The sequence below is a fragment of the Buteo buteo genome, chromosome 27 (genome assembly GCF_964188355.1).
Source record: "Buteo buteo chromosome 27, bButBut1.hap1.1, whole genome shotgun sequence".
NCBI lineage: Eukaryota > Metazoa > Chordata > Aves > Accipitriformes > Accipitridae > Buteo > Buteo buteo.
In genome coordinates this window covers 8,066,395-8,082,360 of record NC_134197.1, presented here as the reverse complement: position 1 = coordinate 8,082,360, position 15,966 = coordinate 8,066,395, and the positions used below count along the sequence as shown (strand labels likewise).

The following is a 15,966-nucleotide window of genomic DNA, read 5'->3' as shown; positions in this document are numbered from 1 at the left end:
GTCAAGTGCATTGAATAATGTACAGAAAGTTCTCTCCCAGGAGTGTTACTGCCTGCGCAACTTGCTCGGTCTGTCTGTCCATCCATCCATCACCTTCCAGCGAGAGATGCAGGGCTCACCCCATGGCGGGGCAAGTGTTTCTGTGCGTAGTGACCAACACTGAGTCATTTCTCATAGTTGCTTGGGGCAGCACCCAAAACTACGGTACTCGTCTTGCGAATAATATCCATCTTTTATCGAATCTGGTTGTGCGTTTAGCTTACATACCACAGCGAGGCGTGCGTAAAAATGTTCACTGAAAGTCTTAACCAGTGGCTCACGCCTGCTGTTGTGGGAGTGTGAAAATTGTGGCAATATTCTTGTGCAGTGGGAGACACCTGCTGTGCAGTCTACAAATCGCAACTCCACGCTGCTGCTGCTGTGCCCAGGCTCCTCGTTACAGCTAGGGCAAGCAGGCGTAATATCTAAGTTGGTGTCTGTAAAAGGCAACCTCAATGTAGTGCTTACCTCACTCCTCCGACTGTGAAAAGAACCAAGATTAGGTAGACGGTCCGCACGGTTCCTTAATCTTTTTAATCTTGAATTTTATGCAGGCATCTATACCTGCCTCTGCACGAGCAAGCTCCGTATCTCTATGTGGCTCCCTTTTGCCTCCTGTGAATGGTGATAATATCACTCCCCTGCCTCCCAGGACTGCTGTGAGTAAATGCATTAAAAATTTATTTGGCTGGGGTAGTCTTTCACTAGTGCTCTAGTATAATTTGCTTTTGCAGTTGTGTCAGTTGTTGTACAACTATGGTATTTTGTACAAAACCCACTATATGCTGCGACTGCTGTCTTTCTGCATGCTGCTGTAGGAATTACGTACGCTGGTGATGCACGTACCCATCTCTGAAAGAAGTTTCTGGAACTTCTGCATTCCCCACGTCGGTGGCTGCAATTTAAAAATCCACATTTGTAGTGCTCGGTATGCTGTCAAAGCTGAGATCTGCAGGATTTAAACAATTTTGTGACAGCTGCAGGATAGCACTTCAGTTTCCATGGAAACTGGCACTGGCTCTCCAAAATCAAGGTGAAGTGTTGGCTGATTATCTAATAATAACGCTGAGCATTTAAATATGAAGTTCTTCACCTTCCTCTTGCTGAAACAATTTCCATTCCTACCGCATCCAGGAAACGCAGTAGAGGTCCTGCGAACTCAGACTCTTGTCACAGCTTGGGCTGTGTCATCTACTTTTCAAAGATGAAAGACAGAATTCAGCCTTGACCTGTTCAGCCACTGAGCCTTATGCTCTGCTGTTAAGATAAAGGGCTAATTTGTCCCCACATCTACTGCATAAACTGGTACCATTGTTTATATGAGTAATTACAGAATAACAGAAGTTCTTTTGCTTTACTGTGTTTTTTTATACTATGCCTTTCCAGAACATTTTTGTCTTCAAATGCATTTCCTTGTAAATAATTCTCATTGCACGAACTTCTTATCTGCTCACACTCTTGCTTATCACGTGAATTTAATTGCACTTTGGCTTTGCACTGACCAGACTCTTGTTTTGAATCAGTGAGTTTCATTGTTTTGCTGAACATTCCTTTTTCCAGGTCATTGATTTCTAAGGTTAACAAAATGAATCCTCCTGCTGATCCTTGTTACGTCCCACTAATCTCCTTGCTATATCCTGAACCGCTCAATTACCTTTTGTCTTCAATTTCAGAGGCATTCATTGAACCCACAGATCAGTCTTTTGTGCAGGAAGCAGTTTCATATTGGATTCAGGAACATGCTCGTGTGAATATTTCTCATACTTATACCTCAATTTGTTAAGGTTGTTTAAATTTTCTTGGTTAATTTGCTTCTTGACATGTCCTTTTAAGTGTACTTTCTCCACTACTTATTTTTTTGCAAGAGATGTCTTTCTTTCTAACCTCTATTCTTTTCCATCTGCTCTTGAATAATATCTTTTACTATTTGATACTCTTGACTTTCCACTTTGCAGCACTTTATCTTTTCCACCCTTCTGAATCATTTGACTCCTTTGCCATCCTTTGTTTATTTTAGGCAGAGAATAAGAGCCAATATTATTCTGAAGGACGTTTGCTCAGTTTTCCTCAATAAGAAACTGGGGATTTTCTTAGGCCTGTCTTTCATATCACTAACTCCGTGTCCCTCTTTTTTTTGGCTGGAGGTTGATACCCACTTTAGCCAGGTTTGGCATGATCAGTTGCATCTCAGCTTGGATGTACTGGGGAGAGCAAGGAGGCACAAAACCGAAGAAGCAATGTTCGTTGCCTAACACCCCATGATACCCTTTGAATCAGCTGGGTATTAATGGAAAATGGGGCAGAGCATAGGTCTTACTCCTTTGATATGATCTTCCTCCAACCCAAATGACCCCTGTTTCAGGTACCTATAACTGAGTCTGCTCTCATAGTTATTGTCTTTGCTAGGAGTGCAATATGGAGAAGAGAGGGCTTTTTACACGTTGATTGGTGTGCCAAGGGGTTCTCTTTAGGTGTATTATAGCAGCAAGGGCCACATATCTATCACAAACATAATAAAAGAAGAAGCCTAAACTAAACTTCTGGCTGCAGGGAGCCACTGTGCACTCTGTCTAGGGCCACCGTCACTCTGAGTTGCATTTTTCACATCAGAAACCTGTTATTTCCAGTGCCCAAGCACCATGTAGCCACTTACAGAACACACTGACATCCCAGAACAAGTCACGTTACCGTTGGCAGTGGCTCAGATGTCTGGGATCTCGGGAATAAGCAATAAAACTGAAGTTCTCGAGAGCAATAGCTTCTTTGCTAAGGAGAGGCACATTTTTAATGTGACTGAATATGACTGAAGATAAGAGTTTGACACCAGAGCACTAAGAAGGAATACAAATGACACCACTCCTAATCAACAAGCTTGCTTATAAATACAATTTCTCTTTAGAAAAAAAGCCAAAAGAAGTTCTGCCTTGGAAAGTACTTTTTGACAAAAACTTGGTTTTACTGGATCCTTTGTTATCTTAGATGATCCTATTCTATTTTGAATGTATCAAGTTAATTAAAAAAGCGCTTCTGAGGTCATGTAATTTTGTTCACAGAGGACCTGAAGCTCTGGGCTTCTCTGAGGAAATGTAGAAGTTCAATGTGTGAGATGAGCACCCCGAAAACCTCGTGGCAAATCCCCTCACATTCGGACAATTATCTCCCAATCAGCGCATTTGAGAAATTATGACATACCTGAAAAACCCAAAGCCCACGATACCCATAGGCTTTAAATCAGAGGTGGGGAAAGCATGTCACATTTTAAAAAAGAAATGGCCACAAAGGCACTTTTGTTTAAAAGCCTCCGGGGTACTCTGAAATGCCTCGTAGCAGGGGGCAAAGCCTGACTGAGCAGGAAGCTGACAGTGGAAGATAGTCTGCAACAGGCATGGAGTTTATACAGCCTTGAACGTTGACTGTGAATTTGAATTGAATATGTTTTGCTGAGCAGCTTTGAGCTACTGGTTGTTGCATTTTTTGGAAGAGGAGCTTTGGTGACTAGCTGGGTAATAATATGAGAAAGATAAGAATGAACAGGCTGAAAAAAAAAAACCCACATACTTATACAGATTAGAGTGCTGTACGACTTCACAAAGTGTTGGAAATGTGTAGTCATCTACAGCATGTGCTGCAATCCTGCCAAAATACTGCTAGCAGCTCGCTCTCCACGAGCAGGTCACCAGCCACTACAGTCCCACAGAAGCCCATTAGCTTAAAAAGGGGGTCTTTTAAGACAGGAGTGAAAAAGACAACATAATTAGGTAGTCTGGTTCATTGGAAGCACCTAGGCCATTCTCAACCTGGACAAGTCAGTTCCTTTTTAGAACAAATACACATTCAACAGCATTTTGGGTGACTTCCATTTCCAGTAATATTGTTGTAACATAGGAAAGAGAGGTATGTTTGTCTTAAGCATTTTCTTCTTTGAAACAGCAGAAGGAACGGAGAAATTACAAGAGGTAGTGAGTTTAGCAAACCTGCACATAAAACAACCTTTCATAAGAATAAAATGCTGCATTTATAACTGTAAGTGTATACACCCGTATAATTTAAAAATACAAAGCTACTTTTACTGTGTTTCAGGGCTTGCTCTTTTTTAGTTCAGAGAATGAAACGATCAAGTGCTGGACTTAAAGTGGTTAATCTCATTGCATTGGCAAAACCAAACCATTCATGCAGCACTGGGCTTTTAACTCATCTTAAGTGAGAAAGTTAAAACTCAGCAGTTAGTGTAACCGAAGTGCAATTGTGTTCTTCACACTGTGTACATTTTGACTGGCTTGTAAAAAGAACGTAGAAGTTCATGACTCTCCCTGGCAGCTTCTTGAGATGACCGAAGAAAACATGATCTGCAACATATTTGGCCACAGCCTGACTCCGAATGAGAAGCCAGTTTCTTATCAGACAGTGGAGAAAAGTCGAAGTCAGCTACCTGGAAAAGGAACATCAAAGAGATAATTTTTAATTCGGGTCCTCCTGGCTCATAGCTCATAAGCAGTCTCTCCAGAGGTACATTATTCATATTATGGCATGATGTAAAGCGTATTAGGTACTTTCCAAAGGGCCGTGAAAGCTACTTTTGATTTAGGAGCTCATGCTTATTACAAATACAGTAACATAGCAAGTGAAAGCTACACCAGAGGTGGAAGGGAGCTGGGGAGATAAAGGTCACATACTAGAGTCAGGTGACAATTTAGTGCAGCTTTAGGTAACATACCAACCCTTTTTTACTATCCTATATCCTCTCTCGCTACCCCACTGCTTTCTTTCATGTAACCAATGTGAGGTAGTTCGTCTGGAAGGGATATTTCAATGCAAGCACCTGCTTGGGAATATTAACAAACTGCCCATGATAGCCCTGGAAACTTGAATTAGTTATAGTTCTCCACAACAAGCCAGAAGCATGCCTGTTGCTTAAAGTGTTGTTTGCCTACACTGTTCAGATTTTTTCATGGAACAGATCAAACATACCAGGGAAATACTCCCCCCTGCCCTGTTTTTCTGGGGATTAAAGAAGGGAGATGGCTGAAAGGTATCTCATTGCTATCTCATCTCAAAGTAAGAACAACTGAATACCTCCACGAGATCTTTTTGTTGTGTGTTACTTCGAAAGGTCGTGTACAGCACCAGTCCTAGCATCATTGAAACCAGAGCGATGCAGAGCAGGACAAAGAAACCCGGGTGGATCCCTAGGAAAGAGCACAAGGGCACATTCCCGGAGTGATACAATACACTGAGAAGGTGCAACAGTGAGAAGGAAATCATGTTTTAGGAGAAGTTTTTGTATTTTTAGAACAAAGGACATGTGTGTAACAAGGGATACATTTTTCAGCCCAGATCACTTCAGGTCTTTCTGAAATCTCAGAAGTGGGAATGTGGGGTTGTGAGATTGTAAGGGTCTTTCCCTTTTTACCCCTCTTTTCCCTTGAACAGCCTAAAAAACCCCACCTGGTTACACATGTTAGCCCTAACTCACCAGAGTGTTTGTACCTCTGTGGTACCCCAAGAGGATAGGAAGGAACCTCATCTTCACAACAGCTAGCAGTCTCCAGCAAAGAGGATTTGCACACTTAGCCCTGAGTGCACACCACTCACACTGCCTTCTGGAGTGAGTTGCCCTGTCTGTATACAAATGCTGGCCCACAGTGAGATGGTACAACTGGTACAACCATTCTGTATCACAGCCAGGCTGTCCTCTGGTCAGGTCCTCTTCACTTGGCCACCTAACCACTTTCTCAGATGATTCAGGGACCCAAAAGGGGTATGTGTGAGCAAGCACGGGGGAGCCAGCAGGGATTGCTGGCTGAGGGACAGAAACCTGTAATGAAATGGAGGCCTAGAAAAATCTTCCCTTAAAAAAACCCTATAATTAAACAAAAAGAAGAATTGAGACTGCTTAATTAAGGGAATGTTTCAGACATATATGTTTTCCTAGTTATCCTCTCTAACTACAAGAGCCAGACTATTTAAACTGAAAAAATATGTAACTTAAGTAACTCAGCCTTCCCAGGAAACTCATTAACTTCAAGACACTCTTGAGACCTAAGGGTTCAGCAGGATGCAAGAAGCTCAGAGCAATTAGAGTAGGCGCATTATAGGCTCTCCTTTCTCTTCCTCGTTCCTATGCTTTTAGGGATCTATACCAGTTTCCAGAAACCTCACCTACAGGCTGGTTAATTCATAATTGTCCCTGACATGTTTGAGACTGTCGGTTCCCTGACAGGTGGGAATCTCCGTGCTGCTCAGACTAGCTGCTCCTCACCTGTTGGCCACACTTTTATTTCATGGTACGTCTGCAGCATCGTCACACCGTTCTCCACTCTGACACTGAGGCAATACTGTCCAGCATCACTGAAGGTATGGCTGAGATTGTAGCAGGAGCCATTAATCACCACCAGATGGCACTTTTCACCTTCAAGTGGAATGCACTCGGACTTTATAAGCCAGCATAATGCTAGTGGTGGGCTGAAATGACAAGAGCAAAAAGAAAAAAACAAAAAAGATGAAAACTTTGCAAAAATTTCAGCTAAGAGCTGATGAATCACTTGGTTAAAATAATATAATAGTTTTGAAAATAATGAAGTTAATCTAAATACAAATAGAGAAGTAATTAACTGCACAATTGTTTGGTTTATAGCATTTGTCAAATGAAAAAGTTCTTTGTGATGCTTCTATAAAAGCAAGTCTTTCAGCTGAGAGCTAAACACCTGCATGGGTCATAGGCAGGCCATTGTGTGTAGGAAACCCCATAGTCCTTCTCCAATAAAGATAAAAGGAATCTTTTTTTCCTGCACTTCCAAGAGAGTATAGGTTGTTTTTTCTTTGTTCTTCTCACACAGAAGAAATCACTGTCTGTGCTACTGTGGCACACCCAAGACTTTTCTGATTAAAAAAACCCCACAACCAAATGGAAAGCATGTAAGATGAGCTCTGTACAATGGACTAATAGCTAGAAAAGGTAAATAAATTGCAAGGATCACAATACTCCCTTACAATAACAAAAAGGTTTTCATTTGCTATCAAGCAATCTAGGTGCAATCCACTTTATGGCCATATGTCTTCTCACTATGTCTAGCTGATGCCTTTTATTTACATTTTCAGACCGTTGTCCCAACTAATTCTGCTTGGACTCACCTTAGGCACTACGGACTTTGATTCTGATAACAGAAAGAGCTTTTCTTTACCCCATCTTATTAGTATTTTGTTCCTTATCTCTCTAGGACATTCTCTGCTAAAGAAAGCATCATGTTTATATGTTTAGCTCATTTTCCAGCTTTGTTTTTGATAAGCCATCTCTCAAGCCTTTGTCATTGCTTCTCTATCACAAACTCTGATTGCATCAGTCCCAGCCCTGTGGCTAGGAGGTTAGGTCTGGCAAACACTGTCCATTCTAAAATCAAGCCTGCTTTTAGGGATCTCAGGTTTGCCTGTAATGGGTTTTGGCTGTTCATATTTACTGGTGCGCCATCTCCAGTTTCCACTCCTGCCAATGCGCCATTCAATTTCTGAATGCAAACTATGCTGCTTTGTCTATTGGGACTATTTATGCTTTTGGCAAACAACTGTGCTGGGTGCTGCTCACTCCATCCTACACCCCTATTAACAGCCCTACTCTTTTTTTCCTCTTTTTTTAAAAAAAAAAAATAAAATCCAGTGTTAGCCTAAACAGCTCCCAGTAGCAGAACGTGAAAACATCACTCTTCTGGAGAATAAATGACTTCTGTGGTCATGGAGTTTTTATGGTGAAGGAGCTTTCCTGAGTGTTTCAATGGTATTTAAAATGCTTCTGCCATACAAAAAAACTCTGATGTGTTCTAAATACTGTAGTTTGTGCTAGGATCGAGGTGCTTGTGACTCTCCTATATTCCTGTAAAATCCTCACTGCATGGAGCCTCTCTGTTTTATTCATCTTATGGCAATCTTAACTTTGCCAAAATTATTCCCCAAACCCACTAGTCCCATGCGCCAGTCGAGGATCACTGCTATGCAACGGGACTCTGAATACAGTTTAATTTAATGGTGGGGAAATTGGTCAAGGAGAAAAATTCAAAAGGAATTTTTTAAATGTAATTTTTCCCACTATCTTTCTCTGGCTAGTTCTCTTTTAACATTATCTTCACAAAGATATAAAAATTACATTTGCTTTATATAGGAGGATTCTACTTTTCTGTAAAGATGCAGGCTCTTTCAGGGTCTTAGAGTTCATGGTATTTCAAGTCAGGAAAATGCAATAGTCAACAGCATTTTGTTCAAAGGAAATTTCTTTTTTGCTTTAACAAACAGTTCTGTGAGCTGCAACTGACTATTTTAAGGAAACAGGGGAAAACCACTTAAATAGACAATGCATTTTGGGGAAAAAAAGTTGTGTTTGCTACTTACGTGCCATTGATATGAAGAGATAAATTCAAGTTTTCCATTACGTGAGTCTCTCTGGAGCCCACTACATGAATGCTTTTAACAGCATCTGAGAGGAAGAAAAAAAAAAGCATATCATATCCCACGTGTAAACTTGAAATTCACTGCTTTTCCAGTGAAGGTTTGTTTTCATAGACTTCACAGATTTTTAGCTCCACCAGTCACACAAATAATAATATTTGCCTCATACTCAAAAAGGAAACCTACCAATAGAGTTGTAAATTTTCTGAATATTTTGTGATTTCTTTTTAATATGTAATCAACTACTTTGTGAATCCTTCACACTTTTACTTCTGTGTTTGTTTACTCCTGAAGCTGATCAAATCAATGAGACTTTCCTAATGCTTATTTTAACTAATTTATTTTTTAGGGATAGCTGACGTAACTCAAACAAATCCTCTATAAGTTATGGTAAACATTTTACTGTAGGTTTTAAGTGTATGTGAGACTTTGACAAAAGACAGAAAAACTTTTGATAAATTAAAAAGAAACAGAAAATGTTATATATTTCCCCCTATTTTTTCTGCAGTAGAACAGCGCAATGGAAACTCTTCCTTGAATAATGTTGACCAGTTCTTGCATGTGAAACAATGCTGAAGTTGTATTATCACATTAAAGCTAGATTGTATCTGTACATCTATATAGCAAGTTCTGTTTCGAGTATGCAAAGTGTCTTATAATTACCTAACAGCTCCAGAGCAGTGGTAAAATCACCAGTTTTCTGCACCATTTCTCTTTCATGTATGATGCTTCCAATTTGCTCCCATTCAGCTATGACTTTCAGATGCACTGTGCGATTCCCCATGGTAGAGCAGTTATAGTAGACAAAGGGTTCCTTGGTAATCTGATAAACTCTGTGTGTAACATGAAAAGAGTTAGAATCAAAATTGCCTTTTACCAAGTCCTTGCATATTTCTGATTTAAGTTGGATATTTTCTTTATAGACAATGCTACAGTTGGCTGTGATTCTACTTTATGTCCATATCAATAAGGATTAATGTCTGTGGCATTACCAATAAACTACAATCAGTATAAGACCCAGAGTATATTTATGCATTTTTAATCAAAGAAACTAAAGATAATGCTAAAAGAACTCACAAAATGGAACAGGAATAGTCAGTAAATTATGAAAACTACCTTTATAGCAGATGGACTATAAGTTAACTGAAGCACTAAGGTCCAGAGGAGGAGAAGAAAGAAAGAAAGAGAAAAAAAGAAAGAAAAAATATAGTATTCAAAGACTAAAACTTAAATTTCTATTGCATATGCTTATTTGTATTGGACATATATTTGTCCTCAGAGAAGGAAAATAAGTGAATGCCTTTTTTCCTCCCCACTGCAGAGTGGCTTAAGGGCTAGATACTACCCATGGTTTTATTTTTGACGGTTATGAGCTATGTTCCCCTCCTGCTTTTTGCTATTAGGTAAGCATTAGGTGTGTGTTAATATGCACCTCCACATTATTTGAGAGACCTATCCACTTTCAAAAGCTCCTCACCCAAGCTGTGGTATATTTATGGGTAGCTGGTCATAGTAATAGCTACTTACTGCCCAACCACAAGTATACTGCTTCCATTCTCCTTAAGAGCACAAATTATTCACATATTCAACAATAACAAACTGCTAATGGAGATTGGCAGGGGTAATGATGTTTTAAAAGAACAATTTATAATAAGTTACTTTTTCCAGTTCGTTCAGTTCAGCTCATTGCACACATAGTAATACACCTAAGCATATATTTGAACAAGAAACTCAGGTCTTTAAAACATCACCTTTTTGTGAGTATGCAGTGATTTCTGTGCCAAAGTTTTTGTAATTCACCTGGTTTATATGCTAAGAATGTACCAACTGACAAAGGTGCATGCTTTGTCCTATGATTTAATCAGGATTTTTCTCTAGATAAGCATCTGAATCAGAGCCATCTTGAATACTCATTGAAGCAAATGAAGTAACCACACCTACCCATCTCCAAAATCCCAGTTGTAGACAAATGATGCTGACTTGAAGTAATGACTTGGGTCATGAAGGCAGAAAGAAATCCGGGTCACAGCACCCATGGAGGAACTAGAACCATGAGTGATAAGTCTATTGTCTTCTATCTGGGCAATGGTAAGATTCCCTGTGATAAATTCTGCAGAATAATAAGGTGGAAAAAGAATGACAGCATATATCACTTTCATAGCATGCTCTGTGTGAGTATCAAAACATTATTTAAAATGTACTGCATAAGTCTTTCTGTGTCCTAGTCCAAGCGGTTAAGTGTATTTTATATCTATTACTCAGTGTTGTTACATGTGTTAGTGAGGCAGAGAGATTAAACTACTTATTTAGTGCTATACAATGGGTCATGATAAAGCTTCTAATAGAACTAAGAAAAATAATCCTGGACTGATTGAAGTCAGTATCAATTTTTAGTATTGATTTAAGAAGAACTGGGATTAACATCAAGTATCTAGATCAAAGGATTGAGAATCAAACCAGTATACACGCCCTTAATGTTTGGGGTGGTGGGTTTTGTTTGTTTGTTTTATGGGTTTTTTATGTTTCTGGGTTTTATTTTTATTTTTTTAGTTTTAGCTACTTCCACAGTAATTAAAATTTGACTACTGTGAATAACAGATATGCTATACATTGTGAATACATAAAGGGTGAAATTTTGATTTTGATGTCTGCGAGAGATCCTATGCTTGAGTTTATTTACAAGGACTAGCAAAGACTGATATAAAAAAACCCTCTCTAACCTATGAATGAAGAGGTATTATGATGATACACTTATCAGTGCATTATAAAATTAATGGCTTATTAATTACCAGTAACAGACTCTTACCCTGTTACTGCTTCAGAATGGGGCTGGTAATGTAGAACTAACTGGAGTTGTAGTTTATATGAGTTATTGGCAACTACCTTTGGGCCCCTCTGAAGCCCTGGTGGGTGCTCTTGCTTGGGGAAGGCACAAAGTTACAGTGGGATCTTACCTTTTACAGCTATAGAAAGCTTCTATCCCTATTGCTTGTGGCGTGAGAACATAAGACAGTGCAAAGTGAAAAAGGAATAAATATATATTCAGCAAGGCAGCAGAGAAAAGATCTCACGTATACTTTTATAAAGACTTATCCAATAAGCTTGGTGTTTCTCAAAGAAAAATCTCAATAGCTGTTCCTCAAAATGTCAGCTATGCCCTATGGTTAGCTCTTTTGTCCTCATGCATATCCTTAACTTCGGCTGGGAGCTGGGTCTATTTTGGAGTGTATAAGTAGAGCACTGGGACATGGGGTTGGAAGGATGTGATTACTAGTCTCTGAAATAAGGGATTGTGGGAAGCTGTCAAGTGGTATTTCACGTCAATCCCTGTATCAGAGGTTAGGTTAACCATACCACACCATTGGTCAATTTGTCAAAGAATGCATATTTATGGTTATGAATATTCCCAGTAAGCTGAAATTGCACTTAGCAATATTTGGAAATGCAGCCATGACTTCGCATTTAATTTCAGTTAACTCGGTCATAACTTTAAAAGAAAATGTAATGGCTCTGTTGTGCTGATGGCCTAAGTTTTTGCTGTGTCATGCAACAGGGAAAATCAGTAGATTGTCACTGCTGCTGGTTATCCTAACTTTAGGACTGGAAATGCTGGGAAGCAGTACGGGAAGCAATGTTTCAGGAGTCTGGACATCACTGAACAATGCTGACATGTGAACTGCAGCTAGTGAAGCATCTGGTTTCTAGTTCAGTTTCTCTAAGTGATAGAGGCAGGATCACACTCGCTTCCTGGATGTAGGTAGATTATGGCATGGCCCAGTTAGTAGAATGCCGTCCAAACCCACCTTCAATCAAAGGGCTACACCAATCAAACTTTGATGGCAGAAGCCGTGTTTACGCCCGGCTTTCATTTTTCTGATGCTAGCAGAGGCAGCAAGCATCCTGATGTATACTGAATTCCTGAAGGCATGGAAGTTGTAAAGCCATTTTACCTGTAATCTGAAGCACGGTGACATTTCTAGCAACTGGCCGACATAACCAACAGTTTCTATGGGTCACCCAGACAGATACAGGAAAAGTCCCAGGGAATTCACCGGTCACATTAATTACGGAGTTAAACCGCTGCTCGGATTTCTCTATCAGAATCAGAGGAGCATAAATCCAGTTAAAGTGATACAAGTTTGATGCGACACTGTCATTCTTCATACTTAGACTGGCATGAATAGTAGCTTGAGCTCCCGTTGTGATGGGACCATTGTTGGTTATTTCCAGACCATACTCTTCTGTGGAAATCAGAAGAAAAAAAAACCAACCCAAACCTTGTTGTATTACATTTTTGTTTATTTACATATTTTAACTAGTCAGCTGTAGTTATGTGACCCACAATGACACTCATCCCAGCAAACTCTTTACCACCTTATTTTTAACCATTTAAAAACCTTGAATAGAAACTGTTGCATGTATATATGAGTTCAAACAAGTAGCATTAAACAACATGTTAGATTGGGTCCTAGAAATGTTAATAGTAGAAGGGAGCTTCAGACTAGAACATCACAAAAAATTTGATGAGGTTTTATAGGCAGAGGTGGGCACTGGCTGTAGGTTCAGTGTCACTAATGATCTAACATGGTCACTAAACTTCCACCTACTGGAAGAAAGTCAAGCTCAGCTCAAATCTCTCTCCTAAAAAATTGAACTTTCAAACTCAGGTAGGATTTCATCCAATAGACTCCTTGTCAGCTCTGTTCACCCAAAAGTCTCCCCTACCTTCCTCTAACTGAACAAAAGCCCATCAGCACCAGCTTCTTCTTCTCTATGGTCCACCACTGACTTCCTTTTCTAGGAAAGGACCAAAATTCCCCATGTAAATGTAACTTGTACCATAGCCTAGTGACAGATCAGCTGCCATCCAGAAGAACCTGGACAAGCTTGAGAACTGGGCCCATGTGAACCTCATAAGGTTCAACAAGGCCAAGTGCAAGGTCCTGCACCTGGGTCGGGGCAACCTCTGGTATCAATACTGACTGGGGGATGAAGGGATTGAGAGCAGCCCTGCAGAGAAAGACTTGGGGGTACTGGTGGATGAAAAGCTGGACATGAGCCGACAATGTGTGCTCGCAGCCCAGGAAGCCAACTGTAATCTGGGCTGCATCAAAACAAGTGTGGCCAGCAGGCAGAGGAAGGTGATTTTTTTATGATGAGGATGGTGAAACACTGGGACAGGTTGCCCAGAGAAATGGTAGATGCCCCATCCCTGGAAACATTCAAGGTCAGGTTGGATGGGGCTCTGAGCAACTTGATTGAGTTAAAGATGCCCCTGCTTATTGCAGGGGGGGTGGATGAGATGACCTTTAAAGGTCCCTTCCAACCCAAACCATTCTATGATTCTATGAAACGGCAAGGCATGAGAAGTGCAGGACCTGTGATACTGAACCATCCCTGCTGCTGTGGAACACTCACCATTGCCTTCTCTGCCATATTTACACAAGCTACTTCAGCTCTTAAAACTACTGCAATGGGCAGAGCATGAGTGAGGTTGGGTTTTATGGAAAGGATACATTCAATTTTTCCAAAAAATAGCAGTGCAACAAGATTAAATAACCTGCATGTCTTAAAAACAAACAAAACAACCCCAAAACAAAAGGAAAGGCAACAGCCACTGAAAGTTTTGAACTGGGGTAGAGCTGGGAACAGGATCTGGTTGTTTGCCTCCAACATGGAGCATGTTTCCTCCCTGCATCAGTGCTCTGCCTGGCTATCCTCTCAACAGCGAGCAGGGGGGCAATGCTAGGCAGAGCAGCAGAGCTGTGGGGGTTCTCATGCTGACGACTTTGCTTCTCCTCTATTTCAGCAGCCACCAGATCGCTAACAGGGACCTGAATCTTTGAGCTTCAGAAGTTGCATTTCTCACTCATCCATGACCTGTAACGCAGAGGCAGCACTGGGGTCAGCTAACCGCTGTGCTGCCTTTCCCGCACCTATCAGCTTGGGATGGGGTGGAAGGAGAACCCAAAGTATCTACTTAGTGCCTGCTTTTTATTTCACACATTGTGGGTGCTGAGCAAATCTGGATGCAAAAGGATTGTGAGAAATAACTGTAAGATTACTGCCTGAGCAAGAACTCGACTCTTCCCATTCACAACACAAGGAATGCCCCCAAGTTCATATGTTTGAGTTAATAGAGAAATGCTTATGATGTGATGAAATCTGGCACAGAGAGGTTTCAGGTCTCTAGAAGATTCAGGCTACCCTCTGCTTTGTTTCAGCAGAACTTAGGAAAAATATAGCCAGCTACCTCATGCTTATCTAGCACTTCTCCTTGGAGGTTATCACGGTGCTTTACAAACCAGGGCTATACTGAAGCCCAATAGCTGCAGCAGTTGGAGATTAAGCGGCTAACCCAAGGTCACCCAGTGAGTCACCGGCGGAGCAAGATATTTCATCCAATTCAAGGATTTCTTCTACCTTTCCGACCTCTGCAGAATGCAGCCCAGCGAGGCTGCCAGAGCAAGAGACAGAGGCTGCCCGGGTGCCTTGTGACCCACGGCGCTGGGTCAGCGGAGGAAGCAAAAGTGCAGCTTTTGGGTTAGGACGTGCAAAGCAGAACCCCGGCTCCCCGGGATGCCCCAGCTTCACTGCGCGCACCGAGGTCGGAGCGCCTGAGAATAAAGTCTGGGGAGGGGAGAGGGTGCCCGGAGCTGCCTCCATCCCCTGTCACGGCTAGCAACCCCGGGAAGAGAACCACCACCACCCCACAAGTAAAGCAGCTCACGCCTGAGGTCTGCCCCCCCCCCTCGCCCGCATCCCGGGAGCCGCTCCCCGGCGGCGATGACAGCGCAGACCGGCGGCCCCTTACCTGCCGCCGGGGAGGAGCGGCCGAGCAGCAGCACCAGGCAGGTCAGCAGCAGCACGCTCGGGGCGGCGGGGGCCATGGGTAGGCACCGCCGGGACGGGACGGGGACCGAAACCGGGGCCGGGGAATCGCCGCGCTGAGGCCGGGCGCTGCCCCCGAGGCAGCCCGCGGTACTGCGGCACCTCTGTCCGCGCCCCCGGGACGCTCCCCCCCCGCCGCAGCGCCCAACCAGCCTCTCCAGGGGGAAGTTCCTGCGGGGTTGTGTTGCTAACGTAACGGGCTGCTGCGAAACCGCCGGAGATTTTAAAAAAAAAAAAAAAAAAAAAAAAAAAGCACAAATGCTGCTCATCTGCGGAGAGACTGGGCACAGCTGTGGGTGGGTGAGCGTTGGGGAAAGAGTCTGTATTTTGGTTTGGTGGCTGACACGGCGAACGTAAAAGCGTTTTTCAGGCTCTGGTGGTGTGAGGACGCCCCAGCCACGGGCAGTTTGGCTGCGGTCGCTCAGCTCGTCGTGAGGAGTCTCTAAGGCGAAGCGTGCAATGGGAGCTTCTGGAGAGCGCCTCACACGCAGTGCAGGGTTTTGTTGTTGTTTGTTTGTTTTGGTACTTATTCGAAGCCCTTTCTTACTCCTGGCTGCAATTATTTTGTTGTTCTTGTACGGTTCAGCCCCCTTCTACCGCCTT

General features: G+C 42.1%; 1 protein-coding gene across 1 annotated transcript; it reads right to left on the bottom strand.

The window, feature by feature from the left end:
* Nucleotides 1-4,291: 4,291 nt before the first annotated feature.
* TMEM130 (transmembrane protein 130) lies at nt 4,292-15,377 on the bottom strand. Its single transcript, XM_075058613.1, has 8 exons — nt 15,287-15,377; nt 12,423-12,713; nt 10,414-10,582; nt 9,136-9,305; nt 8,416-8,500; nt 6,299-6,501; nt 5,113-5,225; nt 4,292-4,468 (listed from the first exon to the last, which is right to left on the bottom strand). Exons 1-8 carry the CDS (start codon nt 15,360-15,362, stop codon nt 4,292-4,294), a joined length of 1,284 nt encoding a protein of 427 aa, XP_074914714.1. The 5' UTR covers nt 15,363-15,377.
* Between the last annotated feature and the right edge of the window lie 589 nt (nt 15,378-15,966).

What these genes read in the sequence shown, in the direction of transcription:
- TMEM130 (XM_075058613.1), bottom strand. Translation starts at nt 15,362, where the DNA reads ATGGCCCCCGCCGCCCCGAGCGTGCTGCTGCTGACCTGCCTGGTGCTG. An exon ending in CACCGTGCTTCAGATTACAG is followed by an intron (nt 10,583 to 12,422) that starts GTAAAATGGCTT and finishes ATTATTCTGCAG; the next exon opens with AATTTATCACAGGGAATCTT. An exon ending in AACAAAAAGATCTCGTGGAG is followed by an intron (nt 4,469 to 5,112) that starts GTATTCAGTTGT and finishes TTCCTTTTCCAG; the next exon opens with GTAGCTGACTTCGACTTTTC.